General features: G+C 39.8%; 2 protein-coding genes across 2 annotated transcripts; one reads left to right on the forward strand and one right to left on the reverse strand.

Annotated features, from left to right (window-relative positions):
- Window positions 1-11,297: 11,297 nt before the first annotated feature.
- On the forward strand, window positions 11,298-12,380 carry LOC125372506 (ATP-dependent DNA helicase Q-like 3). The gene is made up of 2 exons (XM_048382753.1): window positions 11,298-11,491; window positions 11,654-12,380. Exons 1-2 carry the CDS (start codon window positions 11,298-11,300, stop codon window positions 12,378-12,380), a joined length of 921 nt encoding a protein of 306 aa, XP_048238710.1.
- A 2-nt stretch (window positions 12,381-12,382) lies between these two features.
- LOC125372507 lies at window positions 12,383-13,884 on the reverse strand. Its single transcript, XM_048382754.1, has one exon. It carries the CDS (start codon window positions 13,814-13,816, stop codon window positions 12,383-12,385), a length of 1,434 nt encoding a protein of 477 aa, XP_048238711.1. The 5' UTR covers window positions 13,817-13,884.
- Window positions 13,885-15,932: the final 2,048 nt, after the last annotated feature.

Here is a 15,932-nt window from a genome sequence, read left to right on the forward strand (position 1 = left end):
AGGACTGGGTTGTTGTAGGGCTGCCCATGTAATTGTTGTGTTGGTTAGTCAGTAGGTGTCAGTGCTCCCCATAGCTAGATGTGTAGGACTGGGTTGTTGTAGGGCTGCCCATGTAATTGTTGTGTTGGTGAGTCAGTAGGTGTCAGTGCTCCCCACAGCTACATGTGTAGGACTGGGTTGTTGTAGGGCTGCCCATGTAATTGTTGTGTTGTTGTGTCAGTAGGTATCAGTGCTCCCCACAGCTACATGTGTAGGACTGGGTTGTTGTAGGGCTGCCCATGTAATTGTTGTGTTGTTGTGTCAGTAGGTATCAGTGCTCCCCACAGCTACATGTGTAGGACTGGGTTGTTGTAGGGCTGCCCATGATATTGTTTTTTTGGTGAGTCAGTAGGTGTCAGTGCTCCCCAAAGCTACATGTGTAGGACTGGGTTGTTGTAGGGCTGCCCATGTAATTGTTGTGTTGGTGAGTCAGTAGGTGTCAGTCCTCCCCACATCTACATATGTAGCACTGGGTTGTTTTAGGGCTGCCCATGTAATTGTTGTGTTGGTGAGTCAGTAGGTGTCAGTGCTCCCCACAGCTACATGTGTAGGACTGGGTTGTTGTAGGGCTGCCCATGTAATTGTTGTGTTGGTGAGTCAGTAGGTGTCAGTGCTCCCCACAGCTACATGTGTAGGACTGGGTTGTGGTAGGGCTGCCCATGTAATTGTTGTGTTGTTGTGTCAGTAGGTGTCAGTGCACCCCACAGCTACATGTGTAGGACTGGGTTGTTGTAGGGCTGCCCATGTAATTGTTGTGTTGTTGTGTCAGTAGGTGTCAGTGCTCCCCATAGCTACTTGTATGGGACTCGGTTGTTGTAGGGCTGCCCATGTAATTGTTGTGTTGGTGAGTCAGTAGGTGTCAGTGCTCCCCACAGCTACATGTGTAGGACTGGGTTGTTGTAGGGCTTCCCGTGTAAATGCATTTCTTTTAAGATTTAGTTGGTTAGGTCACTGCGCGGCGTTGTTTTGAGGTGAGGACATCACCGTTTATGTTGGCAGCAATAACATATAGTCTTATAACACAAGTTTATTTTCAAACGAACATAAAGACTATATTTCGTCAACGTGGTGATCTTCGACTTGCCTGTAATTATAATTGCACGTAAACCCGAGTTAAGTAAACTACGGTTATAACGAAGTCAAAGGGACCTCTAATTTGCAAAGTTCGCAATAACCGTAGTTCGTTTTTAGCATATATACAGCATATTTACGTCAAATGGCTGGGACTAAAATGTAAGTTCGTTATATCGGTCAGTTCGTTATAAGCGTGTTCGTTGTAAACGTAGTTTACTGTACTTCATTTCCGATTAACGCTAAACAATACATGAAAACGATGACCATACATTATCATAGCTCTGCCATGTATGTTCACAGTGTCTTGGAGATTATTGTACTTATTTTATTTAACATATAAAGGGGAGGCTTTGATGAAATAGTAACGTCCTGGCATAAATACAATTGAGAAATACTTGTTTGGAATTCTTTAAACACCTAACAAAGGATGGGCAATGCAGATGTACTGACAAATTATATCATTGCAAAATACAGGCCTGTTAACTTTACAATAAAACGTCAAATTATATTAAAATAATAGACTCATGTTCACAAAATAATGAATGTACATTGCTGAACAGTTATACAAAGCTAATACCATTACACTATCATTGTATTGCCATGTACACTAACAGTATGCACTCACTAACGTTTGCACGGTGAGGACAAACTAGCTCATTAATAATAATTCGAAAATCTATAAGAACACAAAGTGATAAAAGGATACTAGATTCCATAATTTTGATTATTTCCCATTCACCTCTCAAGGTCTGCGTTTAAATCTAAACATGACTCACAACAGAGCCAAGACTTCAGAAATAATTGATTGTAAGCCATCTACAGTTTTAACTTAGCACATACTACAACGTGAATTATTACCACGTAAACGGGTGTCATGAAAAGAAAGCTTTCCTAAAATCCGTATGTCATAGCATTTAGCAATTTATATTGCAATTAATATTGTACAACCACATATAGTGTGTATTGCCATTAATATTGTACAACCACATATATTGTGTATTGCTATTAATATTGTACTACCACATATATTGTGTATTGCCATTAATATTGTACTACCACATATATTGTGTATTGCCATTAATATTGTACAACCACATATAGTGTGTATTGCCATTAATATTGTACAACCACATATATTGTGTATTGCCATTAATATTGTACAACCACATATAGTGTGTATTGCCATTAATATTGTACAACCACATATATTGTGTATTGTCATTGTTGTTGTTTTTGCAGTTATTTGTTTTGATTTGTAAACCTTGTTAATTTTGTAATACAATTGATGATTGTATATCCTTTGTTGATTGTTTGTTGGATTCACACTAAATCCGATTGTCGGTTTCCACTCACCTCAAGCCACCTCAGTACATACAGAATGTGGGAACCTGGACAAGAAGTGGGAACCTGGACAAGAAGTGGGAACCTGGACAAGAAGTGGGAACCTGGACAAGAAGTGGGAACCTGGACAAGAAGTGTTAATCACGAACTTGAGGGAAACACGACAGTAACATGAATACAACGAGGAGTGAGTGAATGGTATTTAGTGCCGTAGTCAGCAATATTCAGCCTCGTCACCACATCATCTTAATAATCGAGTCGAGACCAGACAAATCAGTGATTGAACGCATGGACAACAATCCATGCCGAATCACATTGTGACCTTCGTCCCATATAGCGGCAATCTTGAATGTAAAACAGTGCAACAAAGCTACTCGTGTTCATTTGCATAAGTACTTTGCAAACACCGATAATAAAGTTTTAGTATCATACACACATTATAATTATTTCAGTGGGCAGAAAATACAAATCATTTTAAGTTTGCCACAAACACAACGTCCTATGTTTGGTACGATCCTAATATGCGTGACCTTCACCTTGCCACACTCGCCAACGTCACCTTGGCGGACCGTTTGGCAACGCCACACACTCACATTTACTGGCGTCAAGTGCTGGTCTTCCCATAGTTTTTTGTACCAACAAGACTGTCTCAAGAGTTGATGCGTTTGTACAACGGTATCTAGGATACCCAGAGGTACAGAAGAGTGACATAGCCTGTCACCGCTCGACTATCATTAACCCACTAAGACTGCGCGAGACAAAACGGTATTACCAAGACTTCGTAATATCAGATGTTGGACTCACACAGACGCAAGGTTAAACTGCAGCCAATTAAACATTGCACCACCTCCAACCTTTACACGTTTATTAGACACTTTTATTAATCACAGTGTTACGTGACGATAGTCCCGTTAAAACAGTTACTGTGTGTTTGTGCACTCTGCAACATACAAGATATATCACAGATCCCATTCACACAGCTGTGCTGTTATTTTCACAATTGTATTGTTGCTTCATTTGCACATCTGTTCACAAAGGACAGGGTGCAAAACTCTTATGATATTTACTAATTTACCCATTATCGATTTAAAATACAACATAACAACTTTAATTGGTGCCCATGGGAAATTTTGGTCATGCATATTTAACGTTGTTGCATAACAGCAAGAAAAGCTGAATATTTGTGAATCAAACTAAACTAGTGTCCAAAAGAAACGACACCACCTGTTTGCAACGACATAAAAGAAAAACTAAACAATGCAGAAGTTTAGGATTGGTGTTATGCTTTTGAGAAATCCTTTCACAACATCTGTACAAAAAATTCATTTCAATAAAATCTGTACAACCAATATGACAAGCCTTTAAAGATGGGTGGGGTCGAAAAATGAACATTTCGTTAGAGCACTGATCACAGAAACAACGGGAAATGTCACACCACACGTCTCAAAGTCAAGTCAGTAGCGGGTATGTCCACCGTGAGCATCAATACATGCCAGAACACGCCTACGGACTGATGACGTCAAACGTCTGATGACGTTGTGAGTGATGCGTTGCCATTCCTCGAGGAGACATCGTTCCAAGTCCTGGACGTTGACTGGAGGCACACGGCGACGTCGGATTTGCCGATCGAGGTGGTCCCAATAGTGCTCGATGGGATTCATGTCCGGTGAACATGCGTGCCATGGCAAAACCTGTACGTTGGCGTTGGCAAGGAAGTTCTGTGTCAATCTTGCTGTGTGTGGCCTTGCATTGTCATGTTGGAAAAGGAGTCCACGAGGCTGTTGCTGAATAAAGGGCACCACAACAGGCCGTAGGATGTCATCAAGATAACGCTGTGCATTCAGGTTTCCACGAATTACGACAAGCATCGTTTTGACGTCACCACATATGCCACCCCAAACCATTAACCCTCCACCTCCAAACGGCCGGACCTGTTGGATACAGTTAGGCGCCAAACGTTCACCAAATCGTCGGTATACAAGCTGCCGTCCATCGTTTCTGAAGATGAGGAATCTGCTCTCATCGGAGAACATAACACGTGCCCAGTCCCGCCGTTGCCACCGTCGAACTCACCTGGCCCAGATCAGTCTGTTGTTCCGGTGTCGAGGCGTCAGGAGCGGTCCGCGGTAGGGATGACGTGGCCGGATACCATACTGCCGTAGTCTCCTGTAGACGGTCTGTCGACTGATCCTGTGTCCCAGTGATGTAGCCGCCGTGGACGTCGCTGTTACGGTGCGGTTCCTCAGGTGTAATACCCGGATGTAACGATCTTCACGGGGCGTGGTTACTCGTGGTCTTCCACTCCTGGGCCTGTCTGACATCTGACCTGTTTGACGTAACCGCTGCATAAACCTGGTGATAGTGATGCGTGCGCAGCCCAACCTTCTGGCGACGTCGAGGTGTGACCCTCCTTGTTGGACCATTCCAACGGCTCTCTCTCTCTCGATGGCTGTCACACGTGGCATATATTGTGTTCTTTTTGTTGCTGTGATATCAACGTGTCTGATCAGCCGTTTTATACAGTTTTTCTGCTCGTGCAGAACATGCTAGAGAGGGAAATGTCACTTTCACGAAATTTACGTTTTTTCCCGGAAGTGATCACGTGTTCCCGGTATTTTTTATCGACTATGCTGTGTTTGGGATGTGCAATACGAATTGGCATGTTTTCATACTAGACAATTCACTTAGTAAAAAACAATTTTGAAAACAAGTTGGTATCGTTTCTTTTGGACACTAGTTTAGTATCACCATGGTATATGAAAATATATGAACGATGTTGTGCCCACCAAATGAAACTGTGTCAAAAACAAATGAACAAGACTGGTGCTTGTACTCCGACTGACAAGTGATATGGGTAACAAGAGTGGTAAATCGCCAAAACGGATGATAGTTAAATTCTTATATCCAGAAGACAAAGTATGGGCGCTTGGTCTCCTTGAAAAACTTAAGTCAAGGAAATTTGGCATATCCTGTGACTTGACGAAACGCCAGCGGGAGAAGCTGCAGGAGCTGAATTGAAGGACGCCAACAAATTCGGCAACTTCAAGTATGGCAAGCTATTCGTTACAGACCGACGTCCCCCTCGTGACGACAGCAACCAGGGAAACGTGGGCTCTGATAATACAGGTAGCAGCATCGACATTGGCGACGACAGAGTGGGTAATCAGGGACGTTCTCTCCGTTCACGAGGCAACAAGGGTAAAAAAACATAGGGGTGCGATGACAGCTCAAGCAACAACCGTGTTATTGATCTCAACTTACTATTTTGGAATGTCAACGGATTGCTATCTAAACTCAATGACAATGAATTCCTTAATTACATAGGTACATTTACAATTATAGGATTGTGTGAAACCTGGCTTAAAGCTTACGACTTTTCAAAGGAGTTCCCTGAATATGTTTACTTTAAAATTGATGCTTGTCAAATCTTCAAACAAGGTAGGCTATCCGGTGGTATTACATTGTTAATAAAAAACACATTTTCAAAATCCATTTTATGGTCAAAAATATGTGACAACTGTGTTTTCATTTTGCTAAAGAAATCAGTAATAATAATGCTAAGGACACTCTTCTAGGTTGTGTATACATCAATCCAGAGAATTCAAATTGGTATGTCAATAAAGCCAACAAGTGCGGCGTATCTATACTCCAGGATGCGTTAATAGATGTACTACAACAAGTGGGGGACGTCTCTATCCTCCTCGGGTGCGACTTCAACGCCCGCACTGGAACAGACTTTGATTTTGTTGAGGACGATATAATGAGAGCTACGCATATTGACAAGTGTCATTTTCTCTGTGAGGGTATTTGCGCAGAGCGATTTTCATCCGATAAGACTGTGAACAAATTTGGGCGAACTTTGCTTTGCTTGTGCTTCTCTAAACTAGTCTGTACTTAATGGTCGTTGTGGATCTGAAGCCAGTGTGGGAGATTTTACGTTTGTGTCACCTACAGTCGCAAGCGTTATTGACTATGTTATCACAACAAGTGACTTGTTTACATTGTGTAAGAATGTTAACATCGGATCTCGGATCGAGTCTCCGCACGCGCCAATCGATTGTACCTTTCAGTCACGTGATACTGAAATTGACAATACTATGTCGGGTGAGAATGTGAAGCCGGAAGTTTGTATTAAGTACACTTGGCGTGATAACTTTGGTGATCGGTTAAGAGAAAATGTCTCATGTGATGAAATTAGGCATTTGTTTGATGATTGTATTACGTTAGCATTAACAGACATAAATGCAGCAATTTATACATTTACGGACGCTTTGTCGAAGGCAGCAGATTTTACAAAGCGTATGATTGTTCAGCGTCATGGACGCGACAGGCCGTGGTTTGATAAAGAATGTGATTATCACAAAAGAGAAGTCTTCCGACTACTAGATGTTTTTAATAGGATAAAGGATAACGTTTCGTTACAAACCTATTCACTGCAGCGTAAAACATATAAGGATATCATAAGGTGTAAGAAAAGAGCTTTAAATGATTTGATTCGTGACAGACTTTCATCCAATATCAATAACTGCAAAACATTTTGGGAAATGTTAAGAGTGTACACTGGTGTTGAAGAAAGGGAATCGTCTATCCCCATTAGTGACTGGTTTTCGCATTTTAAAAACATATTCCAAGATATGCATACCGTTTTCTCTCATGATACTAAAGAAGATGGTGTAGATTAGTCTTTTGATGATGTCACATGTTCTATCCTTGACAGCCTTAAAACTGAAGACGAGGTGTTGCAAGCTATCAATCAATTAAAAACTGTAGGTCGCCAGGAAATGATTCTCTTATTTCTTTATTTTTCAAAGCATTAAGTGATTTAATAGTACCATACCTAACAACGTTGTTTAACATATTATTTGAAAATGGTTCGTTTCCCGAGTCGTGGGGTACTGGTGTTATCATACCTCTGCATAAGAAGGGCGATTACTCAAACCCCAATAACTACCGTGGTGTCTCCTTGCTCAGCACTTTTTGTAAACTTTATGTATCTGTACTTAATTCAAGACTTACGTTCTGGTCGGTTCGTATGATAAAATTTGTGACTCTCAAGCTGGTTTTAGGAAAGGTTATAGTACTATTGATAATATATTTATTCTGCAGTCTGTAATCCGGCATTATCTGTCTAAGAAGCGTAGTAAATTATATGTTCTTTTTGTTGACTTTAAAAAGGCTTTCGATTTTGTAAATAGTGAGTGAGTGAGTGAGTTAGGTTTAGGCTTAACAGTATTCAAGTCATATCGCGGCGCGTCAGCTTAATGTTGGAGGAAAGCTCGAATTGATGTAGGTCTCGGACGTTTAGCAGTTCGGTGAAACCCACGAGCACGGGTATGGTTCTGACAAACCTAGAAACATAATCGGGCGAACCGGGATTCGAACCCACAATCATAGGTTTCTGGCGTGCCCAAGGGACGAAACTCTGCACAGCGAATCGCGGCGCCTTAGACGACTGGACCACCCGTGCCCCCATTTTGTAAATAGATCTAAACTATGGCTAGTTCTTAAATCCAGAGGTGTGTCCCCAAAAATGTTAAATGCATTAGAATCCATCTATTCCTGTGTTAAAAGCTGTGTTAAGATCAGAAATTGTTTTACAGAATGTTTTGATTGCCCTCTAGGCTGCGTAATGAGTCCATTTTTATTTTCTATTTTTATAAACGACTTAGCTTTGTATATAGAATCAACATGCACTCCAGGTGTACAGCTACACCCTGACACTGTGCAGATTTTTCTATTGTTGTTTGCTGATAATGTGTCATTTATTGCTGATACTGTGTGTGGCCTTCAAAAACGCATTAAAGCTCTGGAAAGTTTTTGTTGTAACTATCATCTAACAGTCAGCTTAGATAAAACTAAGGTAGTGGTATTCAAAAATGGGGGTATTTTATCAAAATATGAAAAGTGGTATTACAAGGGTAAAAAACTTCAGTGTGTAAGTTCTTATAAATATCTCGGTACCATTATTTCAAAAATTCTCTCCTGGTCTTTGCATGTTAATAGTGCTGCTTTTCAAGCTAAAAAGGTCCTATTTGGTGTCATTATATCTCTAAAAAGTTTCAACCTCTTCCTTATGACTTGTTTTTCAAAATGTTTGATTCTAAAATAGTTCCTATTCTTTTATACGGTGCCGAGATTTTGGGTGTAGATACTTACAAAGAATTAGAGCAAATCCAGGTACTAGTATGTAAACGCTTTCTTGGGGTTAAACAATCTTCATCAAATCATGTGGTTAGGGGGGAATGCTAGTCTGTCTTACAGACCCTGATACATTTATATCAACTACAGCCCATGCAAGTCTATAATGTTTGGCAAGTCTAGATTACTGCAGTACCAGGGTCTGTACAAATCTGCTGAATTCACAAGCGAGCACAGAGCTTGTAATTATCAGTAAATCTCTAGCTGTCATTAGTGTTTAGTATTAGCATGTGGCGAGCCTCACCCCCCTCCACTCCCCACACTGAGACAAGACCTCCCGCTCTGGCCCTGCCAACTCACTCTGGCCAGACAACATGTGGGATTATATTGGAGACTTAGTGACATATATAAAATCTAGTTTCTTTATTTCTTTCATTGTCACCCTGGTTCGGAAAGACGAGGATTTCTAAAGGTTTCTAAAGGTTTTTCACTGCTGTGTAAGAATTGCTTTTTTTCTATTCTGCTTGTAAGAATGAATAGGAACATAGATGAGCTTATTGCTTCATCACTGATGAAAGCAAATATACAGAGAATACGTCCAAATCAAAAGACAGTCATTGAAAGGTACTTAGATGGCAAAGATGTGTTGTTTTGCTCTCCAACCGGGAGTGGAAAATCATTGACTTTTGAACTTTCTCCCTATTTATACAAGGCAGTAGAAAACACAAGCCATGCTACTGTCATTGTTGTGTCACCCTTGATTGCTCTTATGAAGAAGCAAACGGAGAAATGTGTGTCAATAGGACTCAAAGCTGTGTATCTGAATGATGTCGCACAGGAGGCAACACCGACAAATGATGACAGTCTGGTATCAACCATTGAGAAATTGACGGTCGATGACATAAGGGATGGAGAAGCAGACATAATATTCACCAGTCCAGAATCTATTCTTGGACATCATCGGAACATAGTTACTGAATTGGATAAAGAAAAACATCTGAAGGCAGTTTTCATACATGAAGCACATTGTATTTCCAAATTGTAAGTATACAAGATTGCCTCTCTCTCAACATGTATACATACCAATATGTATGTATCTATCTATTTATCTGTGTATCTATGTATATATATATATATATATATATATATATATATATATATATATATATATATATATATATCTCTATTACAAAATTATTTCATTTCATGTACTATACCAATGAACTGCACAAATGTTTGCTAATACAAAATGGCAAAGTAAACTATATTTGCTCAGTGGAAGTGTTTCATCATCATCATCACATTGGAGATTTAACGTGCGCTTTCCGACTCAAGCGTATTTCGCACAGGGGGTTGCACTTACACTAGTGGGGAAAAAAGCGTAATGAATAAATAAAGAAGTGCAACACACAAAAATATAACCTTTACAGTGCTAATCTAATAAAGCTGATGGGGCTGGGGGTTTGGCTGGGTGGGAGTGGGTGGTAAAAGAAAGTGAAGTGTTTGTTTGCAGCTGGTATAAATAAGGACACTTAGGCTTGACAGGGATATGTAGTGACACCTTACTGTTTATTACAATGTTTGCTTTTCCTGTATACAAATGCAGGACAAAAGGCTTAGGAGGGGGCTTAGCGGAGATACTGCATCAACATGATGTCATCATATTAGCTAATTGAAATGTTTAATTAATCCAGTGATCGGAACGGGTCGTAAACAAAACCACCACCTCCCCCCGCCCCACACACCCACACACCCACACACCCACACCCCAGTAAGTATGAATGGGCCCCCAAGGCATCCATCTGGAATTTGTATTTTCTTTGGATACTTGGCTAAATAAAACAACAAATTATTCAAAACAACTCATAATATTTCACTGCTCAAGACAAAATGTTTTTTACCCTTTTTCAAAGCAAACCTATATAATATTACCTTTTCCAGTATGATAACCTACTTCTAATAAAAGGTAGTAACATTGCTAGTTTACTGCAAATATTTAATTAAATTTGTGTTTTGGGGAGCTGACATATAGCTATTTCCAAATTTACGCGAGTTTATTAGTATTAATATAACAAATTGTCAGCCATGGGATAAATTTGAAAATTAGCAAGAAGTCGGGTTTGGGTGGGAGGAATCTGAATGAGACTATTACATGTGTATTTGATAAATCCATTGTCTTAACACTAGTAGTACAAACGAAACTCCTGCTAGACATTACATAGTAGCTGTAGTTACATGTGAACAGATGTTGTTTTCATAACTGAAATGCCTGCTCTTTTGTTTACACAAAAATTAACCAGTTTCGAACAAAATAATAGCCTATGCTTAACCTTTAAATCTATACCAGGTAAACTTATTATTAATACAAGTGTGTAATTCTAAGCATTATAAGATGTGAAGATTGTCAACCAGGAAGTGTATTGTCTCGGAACATATGTGTACCATACATTTATCTACTTGTAATGCTCTGGACAATATAAAATGTCTTCCCATCATCATCCTTAGCTTAGCACTTTAACAGACACTTAGTAACACCACATGAGCACGCAAAAACTCTCATACCTGCAATGGAGTAACAGTCCACATGACACAAGGACACTTTCAAGAATTAATTAACATTTCAACTAACTACACAACAACTCTGAAATTATAATTCCGAGCTAGTTCATAGGTCATAGTAATTGTGAAACACTAATAACATCAAAATGTTTTCAATGAGTATACACGGTTATAGGTTTGTCACATGTCTTTTCAGTGGAATGTCCAGTGACAAGAACACGGCTCCATTTCGACCAGCTTATGGGCAGCTTGGAGAGCTAAGATCATTAACAACTGTTCCAGTCATTGCGCTTACTGCCACTGCATGTACAAAAACTCGGGAAATAATCAAAGAAAAACTGTGAATGCAGAAGTGTGAAGAAGTTATTGTAAGTCCAAATAAATGTAATATCAAATACTGGATGTATGAGACAAAACACAGCCTAACTGAAGACTTTGCATGGCTTGCAGATCTACTTCTGAAACAGGGTCAGAACACTCCAAGAATGATCATTTTCTTCAGAAGCACACGGCAGATAGGCGATCTATATCAATATCTGATGTATTCTCTTCGTCAGAAGGCTTATGTCGACTTTAAGCCTGAGGGACCAAATGATGACCGGAATAGACTGTTTGACATGTTTCATTCTAAAACAGATGATGAAGTTAAAGAAAGTATCTGCTCCTCATTCATGGACCCGCAGGGTACAAAGCGTGTTGTTTTAGTGTCTACATCCTTCAGCATGGGCCTCGATGTTCAAGGTGTAGACCATGTCATTCACTATGGACCAGCTTATGATGTTGAAGATTATCTACAAGAAACTGGAAGAGGTGGAAGAGATCCCAATACGCAAGCACATGCCATATTGATGAAATATAAGAGGTGTTTGTCCGGGAGAAATGCAGTCAAGCCTTGCATGAGACAGTATTGCAAAGGAACTTCATGTCGCCGTGTGGAACTTCTACAGCATTTTGAAAGTTCCCCATCAAAAGTGAGTCCACCCCATGACTGGTGTGATGTATGTGCTCTGACATGCAAATGCCAGTGTAACTGCGTGGAAACATGTGATTGTGGCCAAACTTGTAACCAAATCTCATCATTGGTCATGGACAAGATACGCTCCCCTCTGTATTCATCAAGTGATTCAAGTGACACTGCATCTGATGATGACGTATCCAGTGACAGCGAGGTTGATGAGAATACCAGGAGAAAACCTATTGTCTTGACGTACAGTTCAGAGAGTGACTGAATTCATACATAGTGTTTACTGCTGAACTTTTTCAAACTGCCTGATATCCAAGTTTGGATGTCTTCCATGTTAAGGGATGCTAACGGGTCTTTTAGGTTTGGAAAGCTATCATGAACTCTGCTGTCATCAATATCAAAAACGTTTCCAATACTGTGTAGTTGTTCAGCCAGTAGTTGAATGTCATCTGCCATATCAGTTTTCTTGTGCTTCCCAGAGCATTGCCTCACACTAGACACATTATCAAACTTCTTGCATATGCCATCAGTTGCAAGTGCACTCCTGCTAACTCTCAGAATAGTTTTCTCTGTGTATTTCCCCCTATATGTATGCACATCCTCTTTAAATACTTTGTTGCAATGTTCAAGGTCAAGATCATTGGGATGGTTTGTGTCAATTTTTCCCTGGTGGTTGACTGTCCTGTTCCACACAAATCTCTCCGCCTGTCTCTCCGACAGAAGACATTGTGCTTGAGCAGTAGTCTCGAGCAGGGCAAATGCATATTTGGGGCACTTTCCACCTTTGTAATATAAGCAAAAGAATTTTGCTAATCGTAGCAATCTCTCGCCATCCCCAAATCTGATGGCATCATTGTGGTTGAGCCTCAGCAATCCTAAGGTCAGGCACAGTTTTGTGTAGTCATACACACTGGATTTGTATGATGTTTTGACGGGAGGGCTTATACCTGACTGTTGATTAAACTGTGGATCAGGATGACCATGTATACGAGCTTCATGTTTTCTAAGCGACATGGGCCTTCGATATTCTTTGTCGCAGTATCTGCATTTGATGTCATTTGACTGAATGCCATAATCAGGAAGATTTTGCACATGAGGGACGGCATGATTCTCAACAAACTGGTGGGCATGTTCCATGATGTATTCCTTCATTGCGTCATGGTCCCCAACTGGACCTGCATAATCTGGCTTTGGTTTAGAATGTAAATTTTCCATTTTGAAGTGATGAAGTCCACCAGCAATGATGTAGGCAGTTGTGACTTTATCCATGAACTCAGAAGAGGCATAGAAGTTGTCATGGGGATCGGATGGCACATTCCTTGAATTCATTTTGTTTCTTGCTGCGTACAGTGTTCCAATTGAATTGGATGAGGAGGTGTCATAGAGAAGGCTCCAAATTAATTTGAGAAATTCTGCCTGATTATGAAACTCTTCTATTTTGGGGACTAGTCCTTTCAGTTGTTTTGATGGTGTTCTGCAATTAGATTTACAATTCTTAGCCTGTTTGTGCCTCTCATATGTCAGATAATCCCCTCCACTCAGAACCTTCTGAGGTTCTTGTGCACAGTTTTCTTCCTCGCTATGGCCAGGAACGAATTTGTGGATGAACTCACAGATATCGGTCATTTGATCATTATATTGCTCATTCTTCTCCAGGACGCCGAGATTGATTCTCTCAGTTTTCTGGCGCATTTCCTTCATGTATTTATGAGGAATGCATGGTGGCAAAACTGGTTCAAAAACGCGAAAACTGGGAATGAACTCAATCCACTTCTTTGCAACAATTCGTTGATCAGGATTGACTGTTCTTCTTGGCTAGGCAGTAAAGTGGAAAATTGAATTTCTTCTTCATCCTGTTGGGGGCTTGAATCATCCAAAGTGTTCCCATCAACTCTGTTCTTGTAAGCACATATTTGGAACATGTGCTGACTTTTGTTCTGGTGTTTTGATGACATAAATCGTACTCTTGTGTAGAAGTCAACATTGTCCCCAACAAAATAATAGCCTGGGTGCATCCTTTTTCTGTGTGCATCAAGTGTTTTTTCCTCCTGGTCAAGGTGAAATAGTGCATTTGGAGAAGCCCCATTCGCTGCCACAAATTCTTGTGCTTCTGAAACATTTTTCAGGTAAACACTTTCGGTAAGAGCATCAGCTTCACACTGAGTTTTCCACTCATTAATGGCCACATCCCATTCTCTGGATAGATGTTCTATATCAGTTATTGCTGTGGAATAACTTGTGCTGTCATTTGTTACACACAGCCTGTTAAATGCAGACTTTTTAGCTCCACCTTTCAGAAGGATGATGCTGTTTAAGTGTTGTAGGCCATTCAGCTCTCGGTTGTAAACAGATAAAAGTTTGGAACCAGCTGAAACTATTGCAGGAAGAAGAGAATTTTCATTCTTCGTCTTATTTCTGTGCAAAGAAGGATTTGATGCAAATACTTGTAGAAGTGTCCAATATGTTGGTGCTTTTGTTTTCCATTCATTTGCAATAGTTTCCCATGATAGGTTCTGCAGACAAGATGCAGTCGTAGTCCTTAGAATTGAAGCTTCTTTTTTGGAACATATTTTAGCTATCTCTCCCTGAATTACACCACAAACACCTCTTATGATATAAGGCTTCAATACTTCTGTACCCAGTATCAAAGTTGATAGATTCTTGAAGTCTGGAGCTGTAGTGGCAAGAGCCAAACTAGACAGAGGATGAAGTACAGTCCTGTTGCAACCATCAGAAGTAGTAATCGTTACCTGAAAGGTAATGTTCAAGATATAGGGGATCTATGAAACATGTACATACTTTTTGTTGGTTTTGGTTTTATAATCAAACAACATGTAATAGCCCAACTACATGTCTGCAGTATTATATAGTTGCATTTAAATAGTTGTGTTTATTATATATATTGTTTTGTAGAATTCATTCCTGTATTCAGTGGTTTTATTGTTCTTAATAAAATTATCTCTCAGTAGTTGAACTTTGTTATGTTGAATGTAGCATTATCTCGAACCAATTCCCTGGTCCCGACTGCCTCACTATAAAAATACATAAAATTCGCCCGCTTTTCTCGAATTCGATTATACCATTTAAAAACATCACAAACCCTAATGAGATGATGTATACATAATCACACCCATTGATTGTTAAGATCCCAAAATCTATTCTTTTGAATTATCCTCTTATAAATAATGTTAAATGTTAGAGCCCCCAAGCAAACTTTTTCTTGTATATTCTTACGGAAACGAAACAAAAAAGTGGGGCGTATGGAGAATTGTCTGGACAATGACAATTATACCCGTGAATAAGACCAATAATATGACATCGGTATATGAAAATTCATGACCTGTAAATATGATATAGGAGGGATGTTTGTGAACTTTGTTGTTGTGTACATATTCATAACAATATTACTGTAACGAAATGAACATATGACTACACCTAGTTAATGTTTGTGATCGACAAGTTTGATAATAAATTGATAATCTACTTACTCTGACAGCATTTGTATCCCTGCTGCATGTAAAAGCAGACGCAGAGCTTGTATCTTCGGAGGTTTCAGATCTTATTTCCTGGAATAATGACTTTCTCCGGAAATCCCTTGATTCAGAAACATCTTCAGATCTTAGTCTTTTTGTAACTTCAGTTCAATGGGATTGGTACAAAGAAATTACAGTCTTTTCAAATGATGTCACAAGTCGGCTTAAAGTATTGTCCACTCGAGTTACCTCAGCTAGACATTTTCTGCACACAGTATGTGTAGAACATTCCCGATGTACTGACACTTTTAAAACTTTTTCAATCAGAAGACATGGCTCTGTCT

Source organism: Haliotis rufescens, unplaced genomic scaffold (assembly GCF_023055435.1).
Source record: "Haliotis rufescens isolate VD_foot unplaced genomic scaffold, xgHalRufe1.0.p SCAF_41, whole genome shotgun sequence".
Lineage (NCBI taxonomy): Eukaryota > Metazoa > Mollusca > Gastropoda > Lepetellida > Haliotidae > Haliotis > Haliotis rufescens.

Coding starts and splice junctions, on each gene's coding strand:
- LOC125372506 (XM_048382753.1), top strand. CDS start 11,298: ATGTTTTCAATGAGTATACACGGTTATAGGTTTGTCACATGTCTTTTC. Junction 11,492..11,653: donor GAAATAATCAAAGAAAAACT/GTGAATGCAGAA, acceptor CATTTTCTTCAG/AAGCACACGGCAGATAGGCG.
- LOC125372507 (XM_048382754.1), bottom strand. CDS start 13,816: ATGAAGGAAATGCGCCAGAAAACTGAGAGAATCAATCTCGGCGTCCTG.